At 34.3% G+C, this 27,884-nt stretch overlaps 2 protein-coding genes across 4 annotated transcripts in view; one reads left to right on the forward strand and one right to left on the reverse strand.

The window, feature by feature from the left end:
* Positions 1–13,365, reverse strand: hibadhb (3-hydroxyisobutyrate dehydrogenase b). The gene is made up of 8 exons (XM_073846869.1): positions 13,230–13,365; positions 12,457–12,617; positions 11,583–11,692; positions 10,933–11,054; positions 4,685–4,818; positions 4,519–4,595; positions 3,319–3,475; positions 1–702 (listed from the first exon to the last, which is right to left on the reverse strand). Exons 1-8 carry the CDS (start codon positions 13,297–13,299, stop codon positions 544–546), a joined length of 990 nt encoding a protein of 329 aa, XP_073702970.1. The 5' UTR covers positions 13,300–13,365; the 3' UTR covers positions 1–543.
* Positions 13,366–15,242: 1,877 nt separating this feature from the next.
* The window catches only part of tax1bp1b (Tax1 (human T-cell leukemia virus type I) binding protein 1b), a 49,351-nt gene continuing 36,709 nt past the window's right edge, over positions 15,243–27,884 (forward strand). For all 3 annotated transcript variants that reach the window (XM_073847412.1, XM_073847414.1, XM_073847413.1), the window contains exons 1-2: positions 15,243–15,357; positions 20,026–20,222. In XM_073847412.1, coding sequence (XP_073703513.1) covers positions 20,046–20,222 — 177 coding nt within the window. In that variant the 5' untranslated portion in view covers positions 15,243–15,357; positions 20,026–20,045. The remainder of the gene's footprint in view (positions 15,358–20,025; positions 20,223–27,884) is intronic.

Here is a 27,884-nt window from a genome sequence, read left to right on the forward strand (position 1 = left end):
TACAGATATCTCCTGCTTTAATTTTCCAGGTGTTTAAAATGTACATGAATACAACATGTAGATCGAACACCGTTAACAAGACTAGCCATCTGCAAATTTGATAACGCAGATACATTACGTACATAAAAACTAAAAGTGTACATAAGCAAAGAATAGGAGTGTAATGGCTGATCGGAGTCTTGCGAGTGTGTGGTTGGTGAGAATGAAATGACACATTTTGAATCTTTCGTTAGCTTACAGAACAGCAAGGAAGGCAAAAAAAAAAATCAAACAAAAATTTAATTCACAGCATCTTATTAATTAATTAGTGGATTACTAGTTATACATGGGTGGGCCCACGACAGTAACTTCCAAAACAAAAACACGTATCTATTCCCACTACCATCCAAACTACACATGTATTCATTCACTCATTCATTTATGGCTCCCAGCACACGCATGCCAATGAAATCACATAGTTGGGTCAAAGTTTTGCAAGTCAGGTCATGTGAAAGGCAGGCAGTGCTGGGTAAGGCTGTGGAAGAGGGCAGAGAGTGTTGCTTTCTACTGGCCCTCCTCTTCTCGAAGGAACTGGAAGACAGATGAGAAGTCTTTGCTGGCGTAGCCGCGCGCGCACATCATGCGGTAAATCTGATGGGCCAGAGAGCCCAACGGCACTGGTGTCTTTGTGTTAGTTGCTGTATTCTGAGCAAGTCCTAGATCCTGGGGATAAATGGCAGTAAAAGCTAGTGAGAGAGATGCATAACAGCAAATTTGAAAAATTACTGTTCTTGCATTTAGAAAAGATGAACTGGAACATAATGCATGGTCTTACGGCAATTTTTATAGAAGACCATTACTAACTTAACATGCAGTCTTAAACGTGAATAACAGTAGCAGTATAGGATAAGTGTTTAGTATAGGATCAGTATATTAGAAAAAAAAAAAAGGGCTTTGCCATCATAGGAATAAATTACATTTTACATTGTAAATAAAATGAACACTACCAGTTTTTATTGTATTTTTTGATTAAAATAAAAACATAAGAGATTTCTCAAAAACAACTCTTTATTCCAAATGTTTGACCACCAGTAAAAAGACGAAAAATACACACTTAACAAATCAACTGTTTTCCCTATGAAATCAGTTATATTGTTTACCAAATAAATTTTTTTTTCTTTCTCAAATTTCATTTCATTGTTTTAAAAAAAAATTTATACTCTGTTTTGATGGTTCAGGTACATTTTAATCAAAAATCCTGTCTATTTAAATAAAAATCATGAAACTCATGAAAAAGTGATATTTTAAGGCCATATGAAACACGTTTTTAATTTTTTCCCAAATTCATCACCCCTCCCCCCCATTTAATTTTTTCTGGAGTCAGAAAAATCATGAAACGTACACAATTTTACAGCAATTTATTTAAAAGTTCACCAAAAATTACATTTAGGCCCTATGAAATGTGTTTTATTTTTCCCCATTCAAATTTTTTTTCAGTTTTAATTTCCATAAACTTTGTTTTAATGGTTAAATTCAATTTTATCTATCAAAAAGTTTTCCATTTTAATTTTTCTGGATTCAGTTTTTTCCCCCGTTTGAATTTTTCTAGACTAAATTTTAATGGTTAAATTGTATTATTCAAAAAGCATCTCTAATTAATTGAAATCATAAAACTTACACAATTTAAAAGCAATTTATTAAAAGTTGAACAAAAATAACATTTTAAAAGGCCCTACGAAATACATTTAGTTTTTTCCCAAATTCCATTTTTTCCATAAAAATTTTTCTGAATCTTGTTTTTTTTCCCCATTTCAATGGTTAAATTAAATTGTTTTAATCAAAAAGCCTGTCTAATTAAATAAAATCATGAAACTCACACAATTTAACAGCAATTTATTAAAAGTTGAACAAAAATGACATTTTAAGGCCCTATGAAATTTTTTCCCCAAATTAATTTTTTCCCCACATTTAAGTTTTTCTGGATTCAGTTTTTTTTTATTAATCAAAAAGCATGTCTAACTAATTGAAATCATGAAACGTACACAATTTTACAGCAATTAATTAAATGTTTATTAAAAAAAATTACATTAAGGCCCTATGAAATGTGTTTTATTTTTCCCCATTTAATTTTTTCTGGATTTTCCCTGTTTTAATTTCTCTAAACTTTGTTTGAATGGTTAAATAAAATTTATCAAAAAGTTTTTTTCCATTTTAATTTTTCTGGATTCTGTTTTTCTAGACTGAATTTTACTAGACTATTTTAATGATTAAATTGTATTATTCAAAAAGCATCTCTAATTAATTTAAATCATAAAACTTAAACTTTTAATAAATTGCTGTTAACATTTTTGTTGTTTAAGTTTCATGATTTCAATTAATTAGACATGCTTTTTGCTTAATAAAATTTTATTTAATCATTAAAACAGAATCCAGAAAAATTTAGGTGGAATTTGGGATAAAACACAACTTATTTCGTAGGTCCTTTAAAATAAATTCTTTGTTAAACTTTTAATAAATTGCTTTTAAATTGTGTAACAAAGAATTTATTTTCTTAAAATAAAGCATATCTAATTAATTGAAATCATGAAACTTAAACAACAAAAATGTTAACAGCAATTTATTAAAAGTTTAACAAATTACATTAAGGCCTTATGAAATACATTTTATTTTTTCTCAAATTTTAGTTTTATGTATTTATTTTTTACTTATTTGTGTTTTCCAAAAAATTTTCTAAATTCAATTTTAATGGTTTCATTCAATTTTAATAATCAAAAGCTAATATTTTATTACTTTTTCAGAAATACGGTGTTGTGCATTAAATTTTTTCTGGTAAATATTCCTTAAAAAATGTTTTGTTAATAATTTTATTACTAGTAGTAGTACTACTATCATTACATTTAGTAATAGATTTTTCACAGTTTCTTTAAGATAAACTAGACGGGTTGCTGTTAAGACTTTTAAGTTTCTGTTTGTATATGATATGATGATAGGTTTGGTTTTCAAATGAGAGTCAGAACGCTGGCTCCTGCGTCAGCAGCACCATTGGCATGTCACATGGACTATTTTAACAATATCCTTACTACCTTTCTGGGCCTTGAACATGTCAGTCGCATTGCTGTCTATGCTGGGTCAGAAAGCTCTCTGATTTCATCAAAAACATCTTAATTTGCGTTCTGAAGATGAACAAAGGTGTTACAGGTTTGGAACAACATGAAGGTGAGTAATTAATGACAATTTTCATTTTTGGGTGAGCTGTCCTTTTAACATGCTTCTACAATAATTATAATGGCCTTTGTAAAAGACCATGGTATTAATAAATGTATTGAATACAAAGCAAACCTTGGCCATTAGTGTTGTTCCGAAGCCACCTTGGTAGTTGTTTGCGGAGGGGACTCCCTCCATCACCCCCGGGACAGGGTTGTAGGTGTCACTCGACCAGCAGCGGCCAGAGCTCATGTTCAAGATCTTTGACAGAAGTTTTGGGTCAAGCCCTAATCTGTGAATGCACAAAGTAACACAAACCATTCAGGGTAAAAAGTAGAAAATAATTCAATCTGTAGAAAAAGTAAATACATCAAGACCTTTGAGGATGTAGAAGAGTTTGTTTCTTCATCAGAACAGATTTGGAAAAATGTACTCTTTATTTTGACCACAAGCAACAGTTTCAAGGAGTAGTTCACTTTCAGAACAAAAATGTACAGACAATATACTCACCTCTTTGTCATCCAAAATGTTCATGTCCTTCTGTCTTCAGTTGTCAGGAATTTTTTGAGTAAAACATTTCAGGATTTCTCTCCATATAATGGACTTCTATGGTGCCCCTGAGTTTGAACTTCCAAAATGCAGCTTTAAAGGGCTCTAAAAGATCACAACCGAGGAAAATGGGGGCTTATCTAGCAAAAGAAAAGCAAAAAAAAAAAAAAAAAAAAATTACAATTTCTATACTGTTTAACCTCAAATTCTCATCTTGTCTAGCTCTGCAAGTCGAGCGTTTGAGATTAAAATGTATATAACTTGTAAATGTTTTTAGAAAATAACCGATCATTTCGCTAGATAGGACCCTTCTTCCTCGGCTGGGATCATTTAGAGCCCTTTGAAGCTGCATTTAAACTGCAATTTGGAAGTTCAAACTCGGGGGCACCATAGAAGTCCATTATATGGAGAGAAATCCTGAAATGTTTTCCTCAAAAAACAATTTCTTTACAACTAAAGAAAAGACAGGAACATCTTAGATGACAAGAGGGAGTACATTTTCTGTAAATTCTTGTTCTGAAAGTGAACTACTCCTTTAATAATAGATTTGTTTCTTACAAACACCCAGCTTTTCACTTCAGGTATTGTGATGCTTTTATCAACAATTCTGGACTCATTTACTGCAGAGGATTCATTGGTGATCAAGTGATGCTATATTTCTCCAAATCTGTTCTGATGAAGAAACAAACTCATCTACATCTTGGATGGCCTAAGGATGAGTACATTTTCAGCAAATCCTTTTTTGGGTGAAGTATTCCTTTTAAGTAATTCAATTGTGAACTGCACCTGATTCCCAGGTTCATAGTCTCTGCTGTTCCAATCATCCCAATGGCCAGCAACATATTGTTACAGATTTTGGCTGCCTACAAACAGAAGAGAGAGATTATAGCCAGAAATAAATCAGCAACTTTCTAAAAATGGCGCTATATTCTTAAAGACATCCTGTTTGTACCTGTCCGGTGCTAACTTGGCCGCAGTACACCACATTAGCGCCCATACAGGTCAGAAGCTCCTTGGCTGCTTTGAACTCCTCCTCTGGACCACCAACCATAAATGTGAGCTTACCTGAATTGGCAGCACCAACACCTGAGAGAAATATAGAAAACGATGCAAATCATAATGTACATAACTAAATTACAGACACTTAAAGGGATAGCTCAACAAAAAATGAAAATTACCCCATAATTTACTTACCCTCAAGCCATCCTAGGTGAATATGACTTACTTCTTTCAGACAAACACAACCAGAGTTATATAAAAAAACAAAGTCCTGGCTCTTCCAAGCTTTATAATAGCAATGAATAGTTGAAAGAAGTCAGTCATATATCACTATACATGCTTTTTAAAATCATTACAAGTAATATTCGAAATTTGAAAATGAATAGCTCTGTTAATTTAATCTGGCTTTTGCTAGTGAATCACTTAAAATAAATGAACTCGAAGTCACAAGTTTTAATCAATTGGAGCAGATCCAGTGTAAATTAATCAATTGATTTGGTTCATCTGTTGCTTTTTTCGCGTCTTCATCCATTTTTACATGACACTGTCAGTACTACTACTTGCTTAGCTCGCTAGTTTAATGATATTAACTGAAACAAGCTAAAAAAAAAAAATATGTTTTTTGACTCATGCTTATAAAAAAAAAAATACTCATTTCATAAGTCTTTACATAATTCAAGCACTTTTCAAATACCTCTTCAGGAATATTGCTAATTTCAAAAAGTAAAATTCAAGTACTTCAAATACTTTAAGCACCTTGTACAAACCTTGTGTTTTGCTTTTAGGGATAACTGAGGCCTTAATTTTGGATTTGTTCTTCAGACAAAGTGATACTAAGTTACCTCAGAAAACCTTGGATAAACCAGTTGAGTCATATAGACTGGATATGGAGCTTGACATTTCTGGATGCCACTTATTTTTATTTTTAGGAAAAAAACAACTGAAACATTCATCAAAAAAAATCTCGCATTATGCAGAAGAAAAATGAGGAAATAATGGGAGAATATTTTGGGGTGAACCTGTTACAACTGACATACCACTGTAATAACAACGGAAATGAAGTTTCGATCAAACATGTCACTGAAATGATCAGAGAATGAGTGGCCACATGCATGAACAACAAGGGACCGAAAGTGTAATGCGACCGTTTTCACATCTTCATACCCGTAACCTCTTTAAGCTTAAAGGATTGAGAGGACGTGTCTTCAAAATGTAACACCATCGAAGTGCCAGAATTACTCTTAGAGAGGAAAGTTCTATAAATACACAAGCACTTCACCATCTGCTGTGAACACAGACGGGCATGACGTCAGGGCCAGTTTGTTGTGGCTCACGTTTCATTAAGCCTCCTTCGCAGGCGCTAACACGGAGCTGAGAATAATGTCTGGAGGGTCTAAGTAAAGAGAATGAGCAGGTCTGTGGATTTCTTATGACCGTTTCACTAACCAAGAGTGGGTCCAACGGTATGTTAGCCAAACCCCACTGACGCATATGAATTGGGAGAGGCAACAATTTAAGGAAAGCAAACTAGAAGCACATTGTTTTTATGTGCCCAAGGACCAGAGGAAACAACTTCCTGATTAAAAAGGAGGATCGCCATAAAGCGCAAACTAGCTGCTGACTGAGTTAAACATTTCTTGTTAGGCGACAGCACAGGTCGTTTTCACACCTCAGGCAAGTTTATGAGCAGCACACAGATTCAAACACCCAGAAGTATCTGTACAGTACATTAAACTAGACTTTAAAGTCACATTTTAACACAAATGATTGCTATTTAAAGGGGTCATTTGCTTTCATTTCCATAAGTCAAGATTTGCTCACTTTCTCTGTGCCTTACACCGTTTGGTTTTGCTGCTGCGCCTTTAAGAAACAAGCAACTGCGCCTTTCTCAGGATCTGCTCAAACACTTTTGGGATTGTAGTCATGTCAAATTGTACTTAACGCCCCCATCCTTTAATACTGAATCATCGGAAATAGGGAAGAAACTTCAGCCACTCTTTCCTACCACAGGGATGCTTCGGAAAGATATGGAGAATGGGAGACATTACACACAGTGTTTATCCTATCAGATTATTTAAATCACTTGTTCTCATTAGTGCGCCTCAGCAAAGACAAAGACATTGAACCCGGATGCGCTGCTCCTTGTTTACAAGCAGAAAACGACGCACTGTACATAAGACAGTGGTCATAAAGATGTCTAAAGGTTTTGACAGAGAGGATTACTTACAATTTTTTGCTTAGCCTTACTTATTTAAACCAGAATATAATTTGCTTTGATTTTATTTCAACGATTTACTTGTATTACTTGTCTTTCTCCGAGCCTTACACAGTTCAGTTTTGCTCCTGCGCCTTTAAGAAACAAGCAACAGCATTTTTCTCAAACTGATTTAGACCTTTCTCAGTCTAAGACTGACACTGATGAGAAAAATGTTGAATAAGGTCATTACTTTTAATTTCTTTGCACACAAAAAATATTTGTTCATAAAATTACGGTTCAACCATGATGTCCTTGCTATGTCTGGGCCTTGAACGTGTCAGTTGTGTTGCCATCAATGCAGAGTCGGAAAGCTCTCGCAGATATCTTAATTTGTGTTCCGAAGATGAACGAAGGTCTTACTGGTTTGGAACGACATGAGGGTGAGTAATTAATGACAGAATTTTCATTTTTGGGTGAACTATCCCTTAAAACTGTCCCAGCCGGTCAGGTTGAGTGTAGAGAAGTGGATACCTTTAATTCAGTGCAGTGGGAAAGAAAGCTAAGGCATAAATCTGAGTTAACCTACTCTACTAGGTTTTAAGACACATCTGAGACACTCAGAGAAAGTGGGTCTTATTAGGCTGCAAGGTGGACAGAAATAAAACTATAAGGCCATGAATCATTCTCTGTCCAGTTCCTTTAACTTGCCCCACAATTTGAGCAAAACCACTACGCATATTAGTCAAGGTTCTCTTTGCAAGTCTCAGTCTACAGGTCTTGGTCATGATAAACAAAATGTTTGTATGCACATGAATTTTTTCACTCTGAAGTTCTTATATTGGATACCAAATGTACCTCTGCACAGATTCAGACATCCCAATTTGTACACTTTTCTATACCATTTTATTGTACAAATTTGAGTAGTGTGTTCACAATGAAAATTCAAGTAGTGCACTTAAAATACTAGATGATGCACTTTCCAGAAAAAAATTTGACTGGAAAAACATGGTGTGGGATGGACACTTCACTCATAGCCAGGAGTGTGAAGTAATGAATTACAAATACTCAAGTTACAGTAATTATTTTTTTTTTTAAATCAATAACCGTACTTTGAGTAGTTTAAATATGGTGTACTTTTACTGTGATGTTGAACTTCGGTATGAGTTTCTAATAGTATTTGCATTGTTCTGAACAATATTTTATGTGCAACAACAGCATGCTGTCTCAGTAGCGTTTTAGTGTATTTTAAAGAGTTGGCAGTCAAAAATTAAAACTGCTAGATGACAAACACGACCAAGTGAATTACAGCATGTACAGATACCCACGTTTTAAAAGGGGGTAGAATCCACAGCTTAGTACTCGCTATTCAATACTCAGGAGTACTTTTAAGTAGGTTACTCTTACTCAAGTAGTTTTTTGGACAAGTACTTTTTTCTCTACTCAAACTAATTTTTTTGGAGGGTAATGGCACTTTTACCTGAGTATATTTTTCCAGTACTCTTTCCACCACTGGTCATAGCAATGCAAGCTGACAAACTTGCCTTCTAAAATTCATACACTAGAAGATAATGTACATAATTCATAGTAAAACTGCTCAGTATATAGTACGTCATTTGTGGTACAACTAGTCTATCCTCCCAAGCCAGGTCAGAAAAACAAGCATAAACAAATCCAAACAAACAACATAGTCAGAAAAGGATGAAAAAAAAACCTGGAGACGTTTTGTCTTAAAGGATTAGTTCACTTCCAGAATAAAAATTTCCTGATAATTTACTCACTCCCCTTTCTTCCGTCGCAAAGAAATTACGTTTTTTTGAGGAAAACATTCCAGGGTTTTTCTCCATATAGTAGACTTCAATGGGGATCAACGGGTTGAAGGTCCAAATTGCAGTTTCAATGCAGTATCAAAGTGCTCTACACAATCCCAACCGAGGAATAAGGGCCTTATTTAGCTCTTGCGCTAGCTCAACCTCACCCATTACGTAATCACAGATGCATGACGTAGGCGGAAGTACCGACCCAAAGCAAACATGCAAAGAAAGTCAAACGTCCTATACAAAATAAAGGTAAAACAACAATGTCTGGCAATTTTTAAGTTGGAGAAGAAAATGAGATGGAGTTTTTCGCCATTCCCTACCTTTTTTAACCGCAGTACACAGACAAAGAACTAACCGTGTGTGACTTTTCCAACATGATTACCAAATACGTGAAGACGTTTGTGCATCACAGAGCTAGTGCAAGGCGAGCATTTGTGGTTAAAAAGTATTTTAATTTTCATTTAAGAAAATTATCAATTGTTTCGTTAGATTAGACCCTTATTCTTTGGCTGGGATTGTGTAGAGCTTTTAAAGCTCTATCACAACCATTGGCCACCATTGAAGTCCACTATATGGAAAAAAAAATCCTGGAATGTTTTCCTCAAAATGGTTAATTTCTTTGCGACTGAAGAAAGAAAGACATGAACATCTTAAATGACACGGGGGTGAGTAAATTATAAGGAAGTGAACTAATCCTTAATATTTGTTTGTTCAAAATTTAGATCTTAGCTATTTCTCCAACAGCCTTATCCTATCCAGTACATATGTTTTAAAAGACGGTTACATGAGAAATTACTTGTCTCCATTTCCACCATAAGTTGAGGTCACAGGATCACTTCCCAGATGCTGGCTTTTGATTTAGTCTATAACTCAAAAAGTCCACACCAATGGCCAGATTAAGAAAATGGACAAAATGAGGCAGGTGATAAAACACTTTCCTATCAACAAACCTGCAAATCACCCATCACAGATTGAAACGGAGTACAGAGAGAATAAACTCTTGAGGGTGTAACTGGTGTGTCCTGAAATTCAACTTCATGAACTTTCGGACTGTTGAAAATGCATAGGTTTTGTTGTTTGTATATATTACACACACATACATACATTACAGACCAAAAGTTTGGACACACCTTTGGTCTGTACTGTATATTTTTCTGTTTATTAAAGTTTTTATTCTACATTTGTGCAGTTTTCAGTTAGTTAGTGATATTTTTTAAATATATATATATAAATTAATAAATAAATACTTTTAAATGGGTTTTTATACAAAAACTGCTTTATGTAAAATTCACTTTATAAAAGACCCACATTTCTAACTTTAATTCATGGGATAACATGGATAATTTCACATGGTTTAGTGTAAGATTTTTGCCCATTTTTGGAAAATCCAGTTTTAAAAGTAAAATAAAACAACTACAAATAACTTTTACCAGTAGGTGGCTGCAGAGCTCCACTATTTGCTATTTGACCACCTGAAAGATATTTTTTCACAACTTTTTTCAGTTGAATTCATATCTACAGTACAGACCAAAAGCTTTTGAATGAGAAGGTGTCCAAACTTTTGGTCTGTACTATATATATATATATATATATATATATATATATATATATATATATATATATATATATATATATATATATATATATACACATACAGTAGTCAACATTTGAAGTGGATCAAAACCTTTCATCAAAGTTGTCCTAAAACAAAAACAATACCCATTTTTTAACCTACAACAACTTTGATGAACTTTTTTGATCCACTTCAGATGTTGACTACTGTATATACCAAAATGTATATCTTTACTAAACTACACTATTGCCACATAATGTTGTAGTTTGGTTGCTACAGCACAGAGAAATAAATGCCAGAGGATGGTTACGATCAGGCCTAGAAGTTAATGTGAAACTGAATTCCACTATTAACGTGAACTAGTGATTGCGAAAACCACAATGCTTGAATTGGAGCCAAAAATTCTTTGAGAAATTTGTACCTCTTCCCAGACGGTGACTAGTTTTGTAACTACAAGTATGGGTGTGTGATTTATGAAAGCTTTAAAGCATGCACTAACAAACATTGTCTGCATTTACATATGCGGTTTGTATGCAGTCAGGGTTATAACACACTACGCAAGTTACCGCATTTACGTCTGCCCTTGATATCAACTTGGGCAGGTATCATCTCACCTCCAGACACTGGGGCATCCATGAAAACAGCTCCCAGTTTCTCTGCAGCTCCCGCCATTTCCTTGGAGACAGCTGGATCAATAGTGCTGGAATCAATGAGTAGAGATCCCTTCTTCACTTTCCTGGAAAGTACAGATATCAGTATACAAGATTTGTCCAGTACATGTGTCATGTCTTTAAATGCTGGCTTTTTAAACATTTCTCACTGGATATAATCTGGATATTATCATCTTTTATCATTTTTTCCCCTTACATCTCTTAAATTTAGTTTGCTAATCTTCAAGACTATTTGTGACCCTGGATCACAAAACCAGTTTTCAGTAACATGGGTATATTTGTAGCAATAGCCAAAAATACATTGTATGGTCAAAATGTTCAGTTGTTCCTTTTATGCCAAAAATCAGTAATATGCATTGCTAAGACCTTCATTTGGACAATTAAAAGGCGATTTTCTCAATATTTAGATTATTTTGCGCCCTTAGATTCCAGATTTTCAAATAGTTGTATCTCAGCCAAATATTTTCCTATCCTAACAAAGCATACATCAATGGAAAGCTTATTTATTCAGATTATGTTTCAGAAAATTGACCCTAATGACTGGTTTTGTGGTCCAGGGTCACATTTGGCCTGTAGAGGAAGGGCATCCTTACTTCAAGATGCCATTTGGGCCTGTATACACATCTATAACATTGGGACTAGAGGGAAGCATTGTGATGATTCGATCTGCTTTGTCTGCCACATCCGCAGGGCTGTCCAGGATCTGAGAACAACAGAGAAAAGTACAGTATGTTTAATTCAAGCAATGTGGAAAAATATATCTTACTCCAAAGTTTCTAAATGGAGAATGTCCATATTAAACACTGAACGTAACAAAGCCACTGAACCGAACGAAACTTGCTTATTTTGCTGATTATTGCTGCTGAAAATAGTCAATTATTGTCATGTTTTGGGCTGTGCTAATCAGTCAGACCAGTAAAAGCATTTGGAGTACTATAGACTGCCAAAAGTTATAACAAATCAAGGAGAAGATTGCAAAAAAAACTGTCTGAGGAACAAATGGCTTTTTTGGTTGGCCAAACTGAACCAAGATTTCCAGGGCAAGAATCTTGACAACATTTGTGTTTGTTCTTATTTTTGGTCAGGTAGGTGAAATATTAGGCTAACATCTTAATGAATACTGCTTGTACATATCTTTACCTCTTATTAACTTTAGTTTGCCAAATATTGTGCCCTTTCCTGCTTACCAAGTCCTTCTCCATATGATTTAGCAGCTTCCACACTTTTTTGTTCCATGGTTTACATCAGAGTGTCGTCAATATAATCAATATAATATATAAATAATATAATCATATAAAGATTTTTGCAAAAATGTTATAAGCAATGTGGAAAAAAATACAACTTATTCAAACTAAAGTGTTCTCTATACTGTCAGAATGATGAAATCAATCACACAAAGCATGTACATAACAGTGTTTAACACAAGTCAGATGTGACCAAGTTAAGTTTTATGTCCATTATCCTGACCTGAGCTCCTAGTTCCTGTAGCTCTTTGCAGGACTCTGGAAATACATCTGTGGCTATCACTGGATATCCATGTTTTATGAGGTTCTTTGCCATTGGGTTTCCCATGTTCCCCAATCCAATGAAGCCCACCGGGGTTTTAGAGGCCATGGACCTGATGGAGACTAAAAGAGACATGAATTACCTAATTAGTTTCATATTTAGAATAAGATATTTTAGCATTTAACGTATGACTGTTACACGTTAAAATAATGAAAATATGATATTCTCAGTCTAAGAATAATCTTGAGAAGTCTGTGCTTGTTCACCTAGAGGAAGATATGTGCAAATACACTGGATATTACATTAAAACATGATATCAAATTATAAAACAAAGCGAATGCATAAAAAGAGCACCACAAAAATAACCTATTTAAATTCTTGTTTACAACTTTAGTCTGAATAATGCTTTATCCTTTTACAATTTAGATGATCTTGATTTATCATTATGTATTACATCTCACGCATAAATATATCGGAAAACACTTTTCAGCTGCAAGCATTTAATAACTGTTCATCGTTTTATTTTAATGGCGGCTGAGTCTGATCACAATAAGTATAATAGTCTTCTCAAATTTCAGTGACTTGCAAACTATGACTTTAGCCTAACAGCTATTACCGAGAGCTACCAGAGCAATGCTTTATAGCAAATGCTTGCTGCACGGAAAATTTGCATGGAACTGCACAATAGTAAACAAAAACATAACATTTTTAGGATGACGGTGCAAACACATTACCCTGCACAGCGCTGACATGGTTATGACACTTTTCTACTAGACACCGCGAGCCCCTTAACAGAGCGGCCATGCTGCTTCGCTCTTGACCTTCGACTTACAGTGACGCCATTGGATAATCGATGATTGACACTTGTGCCTCCATACGTTTGAGCCATCGCGGAGCTCTTCGTCCAATCACATTCAAGGGCAGGCGGGACATTCTGAAAATACCATAAATCAATGGAAAAACAATAATAACTTTCAACTGCCCTTATGTAGGCTGTAATTTAGTATTATCTCCACAAACTTTTATTCTTTATGTTTAGTAAAAGGGTTTAAGACATTATGTTTTAGAATTGTATGCAAACACAAACATTTATTCTAATCCTATTTCACTTCTCAACCTTGAGACTTTTATTAGGGAACCTAATTTATAAGTATAAACCTACACACAAAAACAAAATTATAAATACGTAGAGTTGGTTTGTTTGAGTACATTATACGTTGATAATCATAATAATGATATATTAATTTTGCTACATTATATAGGCGTAATGTAACATTTGTATTACTGTGTGCCAAGGATAATTTTATTAGTGGATTTTCAAGCAAATTAGTCTTAGGGAGGTTATAACTAAAGAGCTTCAGTAAATGTAGTGGCAAAATACTACCCTTAAAACGCATTTAATTCTGTATAATAATATTTTACACTTCCAGTCAAAAGTTTTTGAAGAGTAAGTCTCTTCTAGTCAACAAGTCTGCATTTGTTTGATCCAAAATACAGCAAAAGCAGTAACATTTTGAAATATTTTTACTATTTAAAATAACAGGTTTTTATTTAAATATATTTTACAATATAATTTATTCCTGGGATTTCAAATCTGAATTTTTGGCAGCATTACTCCAGTCTTCAGTATCACATGATCCTTTGCTGCATAAAAAAAAAAAAAAAAAAAAAAAACATTTTTATTATTATTATGTTGAAAACATAGAAGTCCTTTGTAACATTATACATGTCTAAAAAAAGCACTGGCTTCCTGTCAGTTATCGTATTGATTTTAAAATTCTTATGCTGACTTATAAGGTCTTGAATGATCTGGCCCCCCAATATTTGTCAGAGCTTTTAACCCCATACACCCCTTCTCGTGTTTTACGTTCTTCTGCAGCTGGCCTTTTAAATTCTCAAGCAACATGGCTAAAAACTCTGGGCGATCAGGCTTTCTCCTCATTGGCTCCTAAATTGTGGAATTCCCTGCCCCTGAGATTAGGAATGCAGAATCCCTTGAGAGTATTCCTTAAAACTCACTTCTTTAGGGTAGCATTTGATGTGATTTAGGTGACCATTCTGTTATTCTATTATTTTATTTTTGTATTATCGTTTGTTTTTACTGCCTGTATTTTGTGTGTGTGCATCTTTTTATATTTTATTTATTATTTTTATTGTCTTGTACAGCACTTTGAGATGCCTCTCTTAAAGGCGCTATATAAAATAAAGTGTATTATTTATCATCACTTTTGATTAATTTAAAGCATACTTGCTAAATAAAAGTATTAATTATACCGACTCAAATCTTTTGAATGGTATAGTGTATAATGTTACAAAGGCTTTTTATTTCAGATAAATGCTAATCTTGGGATCTTTCTATTCATTAAAGAATCCTGAAAAGGCTGTTTTAAATATTGATGATACTAATAATAATCATAATCATATATTATATATATAATAAATGTTTCTTGAACAGCAAATCAGTATATTAGAATGATTTCTGAAGGATCATGTGACACTGAAGACTGATGTAATGATGCTGAAAATTTAGCTTTGTCACAGGAATAAATGACATTTTAAAATATATTCAAATAGAATGCAGTTATTATTAAATAGTAAAACTATTCCACAAAATTACTTTTTGCGAGCAGAAGCGACTTTTTTAAAAGAACATGTAAAATCTTTTGACTGGTAGTGTACAAGAAGATGAGAGCTGAAGTGAGTTGTTGCGGATGTGATGTGTGATGCGTGTGATGTATTGTTGTTATTGTGTTGTTCCGGGAAACCACTGACACGTACAGGGGGATGTACTTGCGCTGAGACTGGAAAGTGCGTCAAAAACAGCGCTGGGATTTTTTTGTGATACTTCAGCGTGAAAATGAGGTATTGTATCGTCTTTTTATTTGCTTTTTATATGCGTGTACGTCTTTTATATCTACTATGGTTTTATGTTGCTGACCTGTAATGTAAGTTTAAGCTGTTATTGTGAAAGGCAGTTGGTCGGTAGCACGATAAGGGGATAAGGGATATTCCTTAACTATCGGCCTCACACTTTGACTAGACTTGGAATATTAAGTTAGCTGATGGATTTTATAAAGAAATAAAGACTAGATAAGATGTGGATTTGGGATGATTAAATACTGATTAAATGACAAAAGCGAACAAGCTGTTTTTGTCTTGACATTATGGTTTGTTATTGTTTAGCCAGGCGGCTAAGACACGCTAAAACCTGCTAGCAAGCTACATCGCTACCTTTAGCTTAGCTAACGTTAATATAACCATTTAAAATTGATGTACAGAGTGATACGATATAAAATTTTATTTAGCTTCTCCTCGTTACAACAATATAAACACTCGAAGTTGTAATAAGTGTAAGTGCTTGTAACTTCGGCCTATTAGCAAAACATTTAACTTCTGTGTAGAAAACAAGTAACGTTATGAATGAATATAATTTGTTCGACAGTCATTTATACATATCACTATTTATTTCGCAGCTAAATTCGCTAATGTCACATTTCTGTTTGCTTTGTGCTATTTTTAGAGACGACCTTTCGATTGTCGGGTACAATAGTCTCACGGAAGTTATAACTAACGTTAAATTGTCGTTACAAGCTTAAATGATTGTGTAAACATGAAAATGAAGCGTTTTACAGTTCAAGTCAGTAAGACATGTCATGTTTGACGTCACTATCCGGACAAAGGTCATAATTTTAAATTGAGATAACATTTGAATTGTAAAGAACAACATATTATTTATTTAATTAGGAAAATACCATATGTGGGCTTAATGTAGACCAAATTTTTTCCATTTTATAAATTATATGTAAATTTCTTGGAACAAACAAAAAACAAATAGGCACTAAAGACATGTAATGCTCTGAAAGCATTGGGATTTCTCTCTTTTCTTCTTTTCTCTCTGGCAGCTAATGTTAATTTGACATTAATATGTAATACCTCTTGTTCTAGTGGCATTGAATTAATAAAGCATTTTAAAAAAATGAAATTGAAAGGGGGAGGTAGCGTTATGTGGCGTGTGAAAAATATTTTTGGCAGAGCTCAGCTGTTTCTGAAAGTATGACGGAGTCTCTGTAGTGTCAGGAATTTCCTGCTCTGCCGCTGTACTCATCGCTCTTATCATACAGAAGATTTTAGTGTTTCCTTAGATTGAAGAAAAGGGAAAAGGTGTGAATTAATTTATGTGACAGTTTAGTGTAGAAAAGAAGGGTTTAATGTACAGTATGTGTATCATTTGCAATGCTTTATTTTCTCCAAACATGACAAACTAAACTAATGTTAGTCAGGTAAACCACCACACACAACTTTATGCTCTCTGCTATTTAGGTATCACCTTGATTACAAAACAAATGACCCTTTCTTATCAGTGTGGCTGGTGTTGACTGTTCACAGCCACACAGAAGAATCTTCTCGACAATCATCATTGCTTACTGAGTCATCACCTTGTGAGACGTGACTAATATTTCAAACCTGAAAAAGTACATTAGTGCAAAATCAGTGCATTTCCCAGAGTTTGATAGTTTTGGTGCTAATTAATAATGCCAACCACAGTTACAATAAATGTAGTTTACTTCAATCATTTATCTTGATATGCCTGATAGGACTTTGAGGGAGTTTAGAGATATGGAGTGGCTGAGTGCCATTTGATCTAAGATCAAAATGACTAACGTTCACCCAGAAATGAAAATTTTAAAAGTAGTTCTAAACCTGAATGTGTTTGTGTTGAAGATTGTGATTTTGCAAACAGTAGCTTAGTCCTCACTGAATTCCATAGTATGGAAAAATACACTACTAGTCAAAAGTTTTAACAGTTTTAATAATTTTTTTAAAGAAGTCATTTATTTGATCCAAGGAACAGCAAAACAGTACAATTTTGAAATATTTTTACTATTTAAAATAACTGATTTTAAAATATTTAAAAATATTTTTTTACCAGTAAATCAAAATATTAGAATGATTACTGAAGGATCATGTGATTGGGGTAATGATGCTAAAAATGTATCTTTGAAATCACAGGAATAAATTACATTTTAAAATGTATTCAAGGAGAAAACATTTATTCTAAATAGTAAAAATATATTACAATTTTACTGTTTTTGCTGCACTTTGGTTTAAATAAATGTAGTTTACTTCAATCATTTATCTTGATACGCTTGATAGTCTTTATTAAAAAAAAAAACACTGAGTTCAGAGATATGGAGCGGCTGAGTGCCATTTGATCTAAGATGATTTCTGGCGTTCACCCAGAAATGAAAATTTTAAAGTTCTAAACCTGAATGTGTTTGTGTTGAAGATTGATTTTGCAAACAGTAGCTTGTCCTCCCTAAATTCCATAGTATAGAAAAAATACACTACTAGTCAAAAGTTTTAACAGTTTTAAGATTTTTAATATTTTTTGTTTTTATATAAAGAAGTCTCTTCTGCTCACCAAGCCTTCATTTATTTGCTCCAAAGTACAGTAAAAACAGTACAATTTTGAAATATTTTTACCATTTAAAATAACTGATTTTAATATATTTTAAAATATTTTTTTACCAGTAAATCAAAATATTAGAATGATTACTGAAGGATCATGTGATTGGGGTAATGATGCTAAAAATGTATCTTTGAAATCACAGGAATAAATTACATTTTAAAATGTATTCAAGGAGAAAACATTTATTCTAAATAGTAAAAATATATTACAATTTTACTGTTTTTGCTGCACTTTGGTTTAAATAAATGTAGTTTACTTCAATCATTTATCTTGATACGCTTGATAGTCTTTATTAAAAAAAAAAACACTGAGTTCAGAGATATGGAGCGGCTGAGTGCCATTTGATCTAAGATGATTTCTGGCGTTCACCCAGAAATGAAAATTTTAAAGTTCTAAACCTGAATGTGTTTGTGTTGAAGATTGATTTTGCAAACAGTAGCTTGTCCTCCCTAAATTCCATAGTATAGAAAAAATACACTACTAGTCAAAAGTTTTAACAGTTTTAAGATTTTTAATATTTTTTGTTTTTATATAAAGAAGTCTCTTCTGCTCACCAAGCCTTCATTTATTTGCTCCAAAGTACAGTAAAAACAGTACAATTTTGAAATATTTTTACCATTTAAAATAACTGATTTTAATATATTTTAAAATATTTTTTGACCAGGATATCAAAATATTAGAATGCTTTCTGAAGGATCATGTGACTGGAGTAATGATGCTAAAAATGTAGCTTTGAAATCACAGGAATAAATTACATTTTAAAATATATTCAAGTAGAAAACAGTTTTTTTAAATAGTAAAAATATTTCACAATTTTACTTTTTTTGCTGTGCTTTGGTTCTAACAAATGCAGGCTTGGTGAGCAGAAAAAAACATCTTACTGTTCAAAAGGTTTGACTGGTAGTGTGCTTTTTTTTTTTTTTTTTTTAGATTTATGAGACACCGGACAAGTAGGTGTGTGTGTGTGTGTGTGTGTGTGTGTGTGTGTGTGTGTGTGTGTGTGTGTGTGTGTGACAGAATAAAGAGGTTAATTTTTAAAATATACCTCTTTTATAAAGTTTCACAACCTTGTTTTGACTCCAGGTCGACAACAAAGTGTATTTATTAAAACAATTATAAACCAAGCAGTATCAATGTCCGCTTGCGTTATGATGTTATTATTCATATATTTAACTTGAAAGAGTTTTATAGTTTTTAAATATATAATTTTAGGTAATTGTGCTTAAGGAACCTATTATTAAGCCAATTTATTTTGGAATATAAAAAGATGGTAGGCATAAATTGTAGAGAAAAAATGTATTTTATCTCAAACGCAAACGTGTGTTGCTGATACTTTGTATTTGGAGTCAATTAAATGTTTAAATCTTGATTTAGAGTTATCTCTTGCTTTTTGTTCAGTTAATTCATATGAATTAAACTTGGTATATTTCTTTGTATTGAAATGCAGTTTGTGGTAAAAAAAAAAGAAGTTTATAACCTTATTACATGAAAACATCTTTGATGCCTCTAGTCTAAAGACAAAATATAATGTTTTGTCTGTAATTATAATCTATAAATATCGCCATGTGGATTTATAAGGAACCATGCTGTTTATCTTTAGTCTTCCTATTAATGCCTCTAAGCTACTGATCCTCAAACAAACTCTTAAATCTTCCTTGTATTGTCACGTCTATATTTTATTGTTAAGCAGTCATGTAATAATAGAATAGATAATTTAGTTCAACTAAAATCTATATTTGTGTCAGTTTCCATATTTATTTGGTTAAAAGTGTAATAATGTACAGTCAGTACAGGCCCAGTTGTGTTTGCGTCTAAACTATTTTGCAATAATAACTGATGCATTATTTCTTGTGTGCAATTTTGAAACTGTTAATTGTGCAGCAATTATCAGAAGCTTTAGAAACATGTAATTAGTATGAAAATAGACAAAATAAGGTGTGTGTGTTCTGTTACAGGCAATTTCATGTTACCCTAGATACTATTCACTTTAGATAACTGTCGAATCTGGCACAAAATATTTTCTGTGTTTCACTTCTCTTATGGGTCGTGTATTCCCACAGACGCAGCTGCTGATAGACAGATGGCTTTATTCCTGGAGGGGACAGCAGCAAGCAACACCATGGAAACATCTAATTTTGCCCATGTCATCTTCCAGAATGTGGGGAAAAGTTACCTCCCTCACGCAGCATTAGAGTGCCATTACACTCTCACACAGTTCATCAAACCACATCCCAAGGACTGGGTTGGCATATTCAAGGTGACGCTCGCTTTCATTTTGCCTGTTTTTTATACTTTCTCTTTTCTGCCATGATTAGTTTAGTCCTTGGAATTAGGGCTGGGCGATTTGGCCTAAAATCAAAATCTCGATTAATTGAACATTTTAACTCGATTACGATTAATGAACGATTATTTTATTTATTAATACAATTATATTTAATTATATTTATATAATATTTATATAATTTATTTTTTTGCCCTCATAGTTCACTGACAAGTTTTGTACAGTAAATATGCTCACATATTACAAGTTAGAGATTTTTGAATGAAGGGTGCATTACTTGATTTTAAAATAATTGAAGGAAACACACACTATCTACTATCTATGATTATTTATTGAACATCAGTGTTGAACAACTGAAATTAAAGCACACATTGCTTAAAACGAACAGTCACATTTTTCTTAAATTAGTGAAAATAAATAACTTGCACTTTTGGAAACAAAATTAATTATTTTCAATGTTTCAACGAAAATAAGCAGTATCTCTTCTTGATAAAATTACTCTTGTATGTATGTATGTATGTATATATATATATATATATATATATCTCTATCACAAGTTTTAGATTTTAGAAATGCACATTTGACAGTAGCAGAGTTGACAGCTGTTTCTGTGAGTATCTGTAAAAATAACAACAGCCTCATCTTTCATACATTTGCATACATTTGTAGATTACCACTACCACGGTAAAGAATTTGTAATGAAAAACAGCATCCTGAAGGCATTGAGTATAATTACAAATACACAACAAACAACTGTAACAAAAATATTGATATTATATTCCATTACTCCTTTAATATATTTAGCACATTATTAATATAATAAAATTCTATATGAATATTTTACTTTTCTGCCATGCCATGGTTACTGTCAGTGTTACTACAGTAAAACCATGGTAAACGTTGGTGATTTGTAGATTGAAACGCCGGATCGTCAGAATACTGTCAATTACACTTGTTTAATTGTTTTTTTTAAATTGCCTTATATTGGCATTGTAAGCATATGATTTAAAAACATTTTTATATAAAATTATTAGTGAAACATTTTATACATCTTTATTTGACCTCAAAGTAGAGACCTGCACAGAAACAGAGTGCGGCGCGGGACAAAACTTGATGCGCGAGTGGGTAGAAACTCGTGTGTGTGCGGGATGCGGGAGAATAAAATGATTGGAGGGACTCCCGGAAAATAGAAATATATAAACATAAAATATCTAAAAAACATACAAATTGTCATTCATCTATTACACAAAAGCAACACGAACAACTAATATAACTTAAAAATGATTAACAGGTGCAAGAATAGGAAGTTTCTGGAATGCAAGAATCCACTCACCAAAAGTTCTTGCGCACTGCTTAATATTGCGTGCACACGAATCCACTCATTGCAACACACGAAGTGTAGACACTGTTAAATATTCATTGTGCATATATTCATTGTGTTATAAGAGTTGTATGAGATCGCGATGAACTGAGATAGGCAGGGAGCATTGTTTGCTCGCATTCTGCCATGCATGCACACAGCAGCCCATGCTTGCTTTTCTGTTAAGAATAAGATCGATGTACTCAAAAAAATCTGTATAGGTAACTTCAATGCAGGCTTTTGCGGGCGGGAGAGGGACAAAACATGAATCTCACGGGCGGGAGTGGGACGAGATAACATATATTTCCGTGCAGACTGAAAAATCTGTCACGCACAGATCTCTACCTCTAAGCATATCAGCTCCCGCGCCCCCCTCTTTGAACTCTGGCGCCTCCCTGTTTTTAAAGGGAAAGTAATCTAAATAATCGTCCTGGAAAAATTTGATCGATTATAGGTTCTGAATGTCGATTTCGATTACTTTTCGATTAATCGCCCAGCCCTACTTGGAATAGAAATATACAATAGTCAATATTTGAAGTGGATCAAAACCTTTCAACAACAAAACATATCCGTTCTTGTCTTGGGACTACTTTTTTAACTTTTTTGATCCACTTCAAATGTTGACTGCTGTAGATTGTAACTTTACTTGGCTCGGATTCTTCTGTTTAATCTCACCATTATTTGCGACAAATCACCTACATTAAAGATTTTATATAAACATATATAATTAAAGGTTGTATCAGCGATTTCTAGCCTAAAACATAGTGTCAATTTCAGCTGACCTTTCTTCACGATCCGCTCGCTGCCTGCCCCATAAATTGTCTGTGAAAAAAACGCGTCTCTCTGGTCAGCCTAGGGTCCGAGATATGCCAAAAAAACAATCGGCACTACCAACCTTTCCACAGATAAACAAACAGTGTTCCAACCAATCAGCGTCAGGGGTTTGGTGTTGTGGACTTTCCTACTGGTGCAGGGATGTGAGGGAGGCGGAGCGAAAGTCCACAACACCAAACCCCTGACGCTGATTGGTTGGAACACTGTTTGTTTATCTGTGGAAAGGTTGGTAGTGCCGATTGTTTTTTCTCGGACCCTAGGCTGACCAGAGAGACGTGGTTTATTCACAGACAATTTATGGGGCAGGCAGCGAGCGGATCGTGAAGAAAGCTCAGCTGAATTTGACACTTTATGTTTCAGGCTAGAAATCACTGATACAACCTTTAAGTAATTACACATCATCTTCAACACGGAATTAAGCCTATGGGTGAAACGTTGGTTCATTAGCCACTATAGGGAAATAACGAAAAGAATTGAAACGTTAAAACTGTTTGCACTGCAAACCAGTGTGCTCATAATTGCTCATAATCAAAAGATAATACCTTAAATAATATGGTTAGAAACGCCAATTTGCAATATCAAGCAGCAAAACGAGCTGTTTTGTACAGCTAATAATAGCAAGATGCCAATGAGACCGGAAACCAGACCCATACATTTTGCAAATGGCTACACACGCTCTTACAGGGAAAATAAGGTTGATAGTAAACATAACATTTTAGTTTATTAGTATACTGAAGGTGGATTGTAGAATTTGTGTCTTGTTGCTTTTTCACAATACGTTAATCAGGTTAGATGCCATATTGAATTTCAAACGGATGAAAATGAGGCTGTGAGGGATAGACTTACAGTGGCACACACTGTATAAAATTGCTTGTTCATGTTGTTTTATGAGGCGTTTGTCAACAGACAAACGGTATAGCATTAGGTATGTTGTTAAACAACTGCACAGCCTCATTTTCATTCCTGTTGAAAAATAAACATGGCACTAACCAGAGTAATGTACTACCGTGACTATTCCTGCGTTTCCCATGAACAGCGCTGCAGCAGAAGTTGCGGTCATACACTGTAAAAAATATGGATGTAGTCTCTGTGACGTCACCCGTAGGTTTCTAAAGAGCATTTTTGAAACTCAAAGTGGGCGGGAGTCGGCCGTCGCCATCTTAGACCTGCGTCATCACGCGTCACTCCCGGAAAATCGAAAATGGGCAAAGAGTGCAACAGTGGTGACAGCAGCAGCAATCCACCTGTCACTCAAGTGACCACGCCCTTAATTATGCAGAAATGTAAGGCTTAATATAACTTAAACGGATGAGTTATAAAAAAATTCACTCCCCTCACAGTTGACAGAAAGGGCAAAATTAGATATATAGACCAAAACCACTTTTTGTACAAGGCTGTAAACATATTATTTTCTCCTGTAAAATTAGGCATTTTAATATGGGTAGTCTATGGGATTGACTCCCTTTTGGAGCCAGTCTCTAGTGACCAGTTGATGAATTGCAGTTTAGGTCACTTCCATATTGATTTCAATAGAGAGTGTGAGGTTGCTGCTTGGTTGCGGTGGCCACTGAGGTTAAATGCAAAAGCATTTGGTCTGTTGTCATTGAATGGCACAATACGTAAGATTTTTTTGATTAAAATATTCAAAAATCATTAGAATAGTGTGTTACATTTTGCTGACTTGTGTACTTACATTGTTTCCATGAATGTTTAAATTCAGAGAAATTAGCAATTTTAAAAGGATATGATCAGATCACTCATTAATTATTCAACCTTTTGTCATTACAGACCCATAAGACCTTTGTTTGTCTTGAGAACACAAATTAGTACTCTTCAAAATGATGCTAGTGTAACGCGGAGGAGAAGAATTGTTGAATAAAATTGTTATTTTAGTTTTTTGTGTACGAAAAGTATTCTTGTAGCTTCATAAAATTACGGTTGAACAACTGTTGTCACATGGACCGTTTTGTCAATATTCTTGGTACCTTTCTGGACCTTGAACGTCGTAGGACCCTTGCTGTCCATGGAGGGTCAGAAAGCTCTCAGATTTCATCAAAAATATTTTAATTTGTGTTCTGAAGATGAACAAATGTCTTACAAGTTGGGAATGGCATGAGGGTGAGTATTTAATGACAGAACTTTCATTTTTGGATGAACTATCCCTTTAATTAGTGGCCTTTGTCATTGTGTCACCTGCCAGTGATGTCATATACTCTCAATTTCCAGTTTTATTTTGCGCTTGTCTCTCATTAGCAATTGCTCCAGCATACTCATTTCACTTCCACAGCTTTCAGCCCCACCCTGCTTCATACTACAGTGATGTTAATAAATCTTTAATACAATAGCTCATCCATCAACATGATTTCTGCACGAGTCTTGTTGGATTGCATTGCCTGTGGGGATAAAGATGACAACTCTCATGAATCCACACTTGGGCTGTTTAAACCAGTGCGATTTTGTTTTAAAATGAAAACCCTACACAACCGAAAACGCATGTCACATGACCATTCATGCAGGTACAATAATAAACATGATGTTATTGTTTATACTGTCGTCAAGGATTACACAGATTAAATGTGTGGGCAGCCATGGCATCGTTTTCAAAAGTCTTCATTTTGGTCTGTTTGGACAGAAATGCTACCCCGAAGTTTTCAAACTAAAACGAGGTCTGCAGCGTTTTCGAAACTTCCTAGAAGAGTAGTGTAAACGTAGTCTGAAAGGCACCCTGGAGTTTTCTAACTAAAACGGGGTCTGCAGTGTTTTCGAAATTCGTTTTTAAGGACCTGAAAATGTCAGAGTAGCGCAAACGACAGGTGTAACCGTAGCAAAAGTTGTGTATTTTAACGAAATCGGAGTAGTGTAAACGTAGTCTGAAACGCAACCCCAGAGTTTTCTAACTAAAATGGTGTCTGCAGTGTTTTTGAAAGTGCCCGTTTTCAAAGGGTCAAAAACGCTGGAGTAGTGTAAACGACAGGCATAACCATAGCAAAAGTTGTGTGTTTTAAAACGAAAATGCACTAGTGTAAACATAGCATCTATCACGTCATCATTAAACTATGCCTTTGTTTCTTTGTTTGTTTTGAATATGCGCCCTCTAGCTGCAAAAATTAGATACTGGGCTTTTTAACAATCAAAATTTTCACTGAATAACAACTTTAGTTTTAAATATCATATGATGTCAGACGACAATTATTGTCCAAGTCCAAGTGTGGCCTGTTTTGTGGTTTGGTCTATTTTGTCCTTTTCTGTGGCACCTAAAGCCACTGTTTACTGCAGTGCAGTTAGTTGTTTAACAGATTACACCAAATACAGTTGTTTGGCAAATACAGGCTTAGTTCTCAGTTTTTTCTTTTTGATGCATGAACCTAGAACTTTTCTTAATCTGATTATATTCTGCTAAATCATATAACGGCTATTAAAATGAAGTATTAGAACTTGAAGTATTCCAGTTAACACAATGTTAACCTATTGGACTTTCCAGCCCTCCTTGTTTTACGTCAGATCTGTAACTTTTTCACTTATTTCAAGACTGTGCTCAAATCAGCCTAGTTGGCTTCCTACCATTTTATAGGAATCATGTGCGATGTTACAGGAACTTTAACGTCTTGATTCCATTTTCCCATCTTCACTTTCCACAGTGTGGAAATTACAAGGCCCTGCTGTCATATTTGGCAGCGTAATGTTTGGGGAGTCGCCATTACTGCTGCTTAACATAATGTTGGATTTACTGCTGGTCACTTAAATGCTTCCTGCTGTAAAAGATTTTCAGAACCAGACTTTTTTGTAGGTATTATTTTAGAACACATAACTGCTGCTGTTATATATAGTGTAACCTAAGTGTCTGTGTTTGATGCATACTTGATGCCAGTTCCAAACTAGGTTATATAACCAGTCACTTCTTTTTTCCCCGCAAGCCATTAAGATGTGGTTTTTGAGGAAGATGTTTTTATGGAGAATTAATCTCTTTTTAAACCTGAAGAAAATGTGCCGCGACACCCTGAACTGATGGGGTACGTATGTCTTATTCACGTTATTCGGGAAAAACTGTGAATCATATCCAGGAAAATCTCAGTCACAATTGGTTCCCCTTCTAACAAGGTTTTCATCAAGTGAGCAGGAACATTTACTAGCGGCTTGTATAACAGAATGTGGTTTGAGTATTTGTGAAAGATCTTGGCAGTGAAAAAAAAGATATAAAATATTACAACCCGCTGGTAGTTTGAAAATTCCACAATGTTGGCACAAAGCGGTGCGTCATGCTGGAGTGTAGTCGAACGCGAGTGTGGTCATGACGGTGTGCACGGGAATGAAATATATGGGTTGGCAGGATAAGTGGGGTGTTTTGGCTCCGTCTGCTTTCTGGAGTTCCCCAGCTACTGCTGGATGGGAGAACATAAAACAAACTGCATTTACAACATTATGGATGTGGACCATACGCGAGAGGAAATAAAAGAGAACATCTGACTGCTTTAGGTTGGTGGAGGGGGAGTTGAGTGTGGTCACTGTCAGGGTTTAGTGTCTGGGTTTGGATCTGACCAGATCAAAGTGGTGTTTTAGAACTTTTTACTTTGCGTGTGATATAGCGAGTCCGATGAAGCTGTTTTATGGCTGGCTGTCAGGACGGCTTCTGCTTCTCAGCAGCTCTATCACATTGTGGCCAATGTTCTTGATTAAAAGGGACAAACCCCCCATGAGAAACAGGTAGAACTTTTTACATTCTTGGAAGGTGGGTTAAAATCTCTATAGTTCACAGACTATCCAGATTTTTATATTGATTGACTTTGAGATTGTGATGTTCATGCAATAAAATCTTTTAAAGATATTTAAAGTTTTGTTCAAGTACAAAAAAACAAGATATCCTTGAGAACAAAGTTTTACGTTGTCGTTAGAGTTATTTAGGGCTGTATATCAGTATGAATCTCCTGATTTAGTTCAATTCTGATTCACAAGCTGTAGATTTAATTCCAAACATTGTATTTTATTTGATTACATTCTAAATAACTTGAATATTAAAGATAAAAAATGTCAAATATTATACACTGTCACACAGCCATATACATACAGTATATTCCTACATAAGGGCTTTATAGCCAGAATAATCGGCAATGTGAACCAGGCTTTATGGTGAAATATCTGTAAAATATGTTTAAAAGGATTAAAAGACATAGTTCAACAAAAATGTAAATTCTGTCATCGTTTACTCACTCTCTACTTGTTCCAAACCCATAGTTTTCTGCTGAGCACAAAACAAGATAATCTGAAGAATGTTGGTAACCAAACAGTTGGTGGTAGCCATTGACTTCCAAACTATATTTTTTCCATACTGTGGAATAGTGTTGTCAAAAGTATTGGTATTTCAGTACCAGGTCAATACTTAATGCGGTCGTGAACTGCCTTTTTTAATTTAATATTTTGTATTGTTCTCTGAGGTCCACTTATTATGT

Source organism: Garra rufa, chromosome 9 (assembly GCF_049309525.1).
Source record: "Garra rufa chromosome 9, GarRuf1.0, whole genome shotgun sequence".
In the NCBI taxonomy this organism is placed as follows: Eukaryota; Metazoa; Chordata; class Actinopteri; order Cypriniformes; family Cyprinidae; genus Garra; species Garra rufa.

Bases quoted from the DNA above. Each gene is read 5' to 3' on its own strand.
- hibadhb (XM_073846869.1), bottom strand. From the start codon at position 13,299: ATGGCCGCTCTGTTAAGGGGCTCGCGGTGTCTAGTAGAAAAGTGTCAT. The intron at 4,596-4,684 runs GTACAAACAGGA...TTCTGTTTGTAG, and splicing joins GCCAAGTTAGCACCGGACAG to GCAGCCAAAATCTGTAACAA. The intron at 3,476-4,518 runs GTGCAGTTCACA...GTGCATTCACAG, and splicing joins ACTATGAACCTGGGAATCAG to ATTAGGGCTTGACCCAAAAC.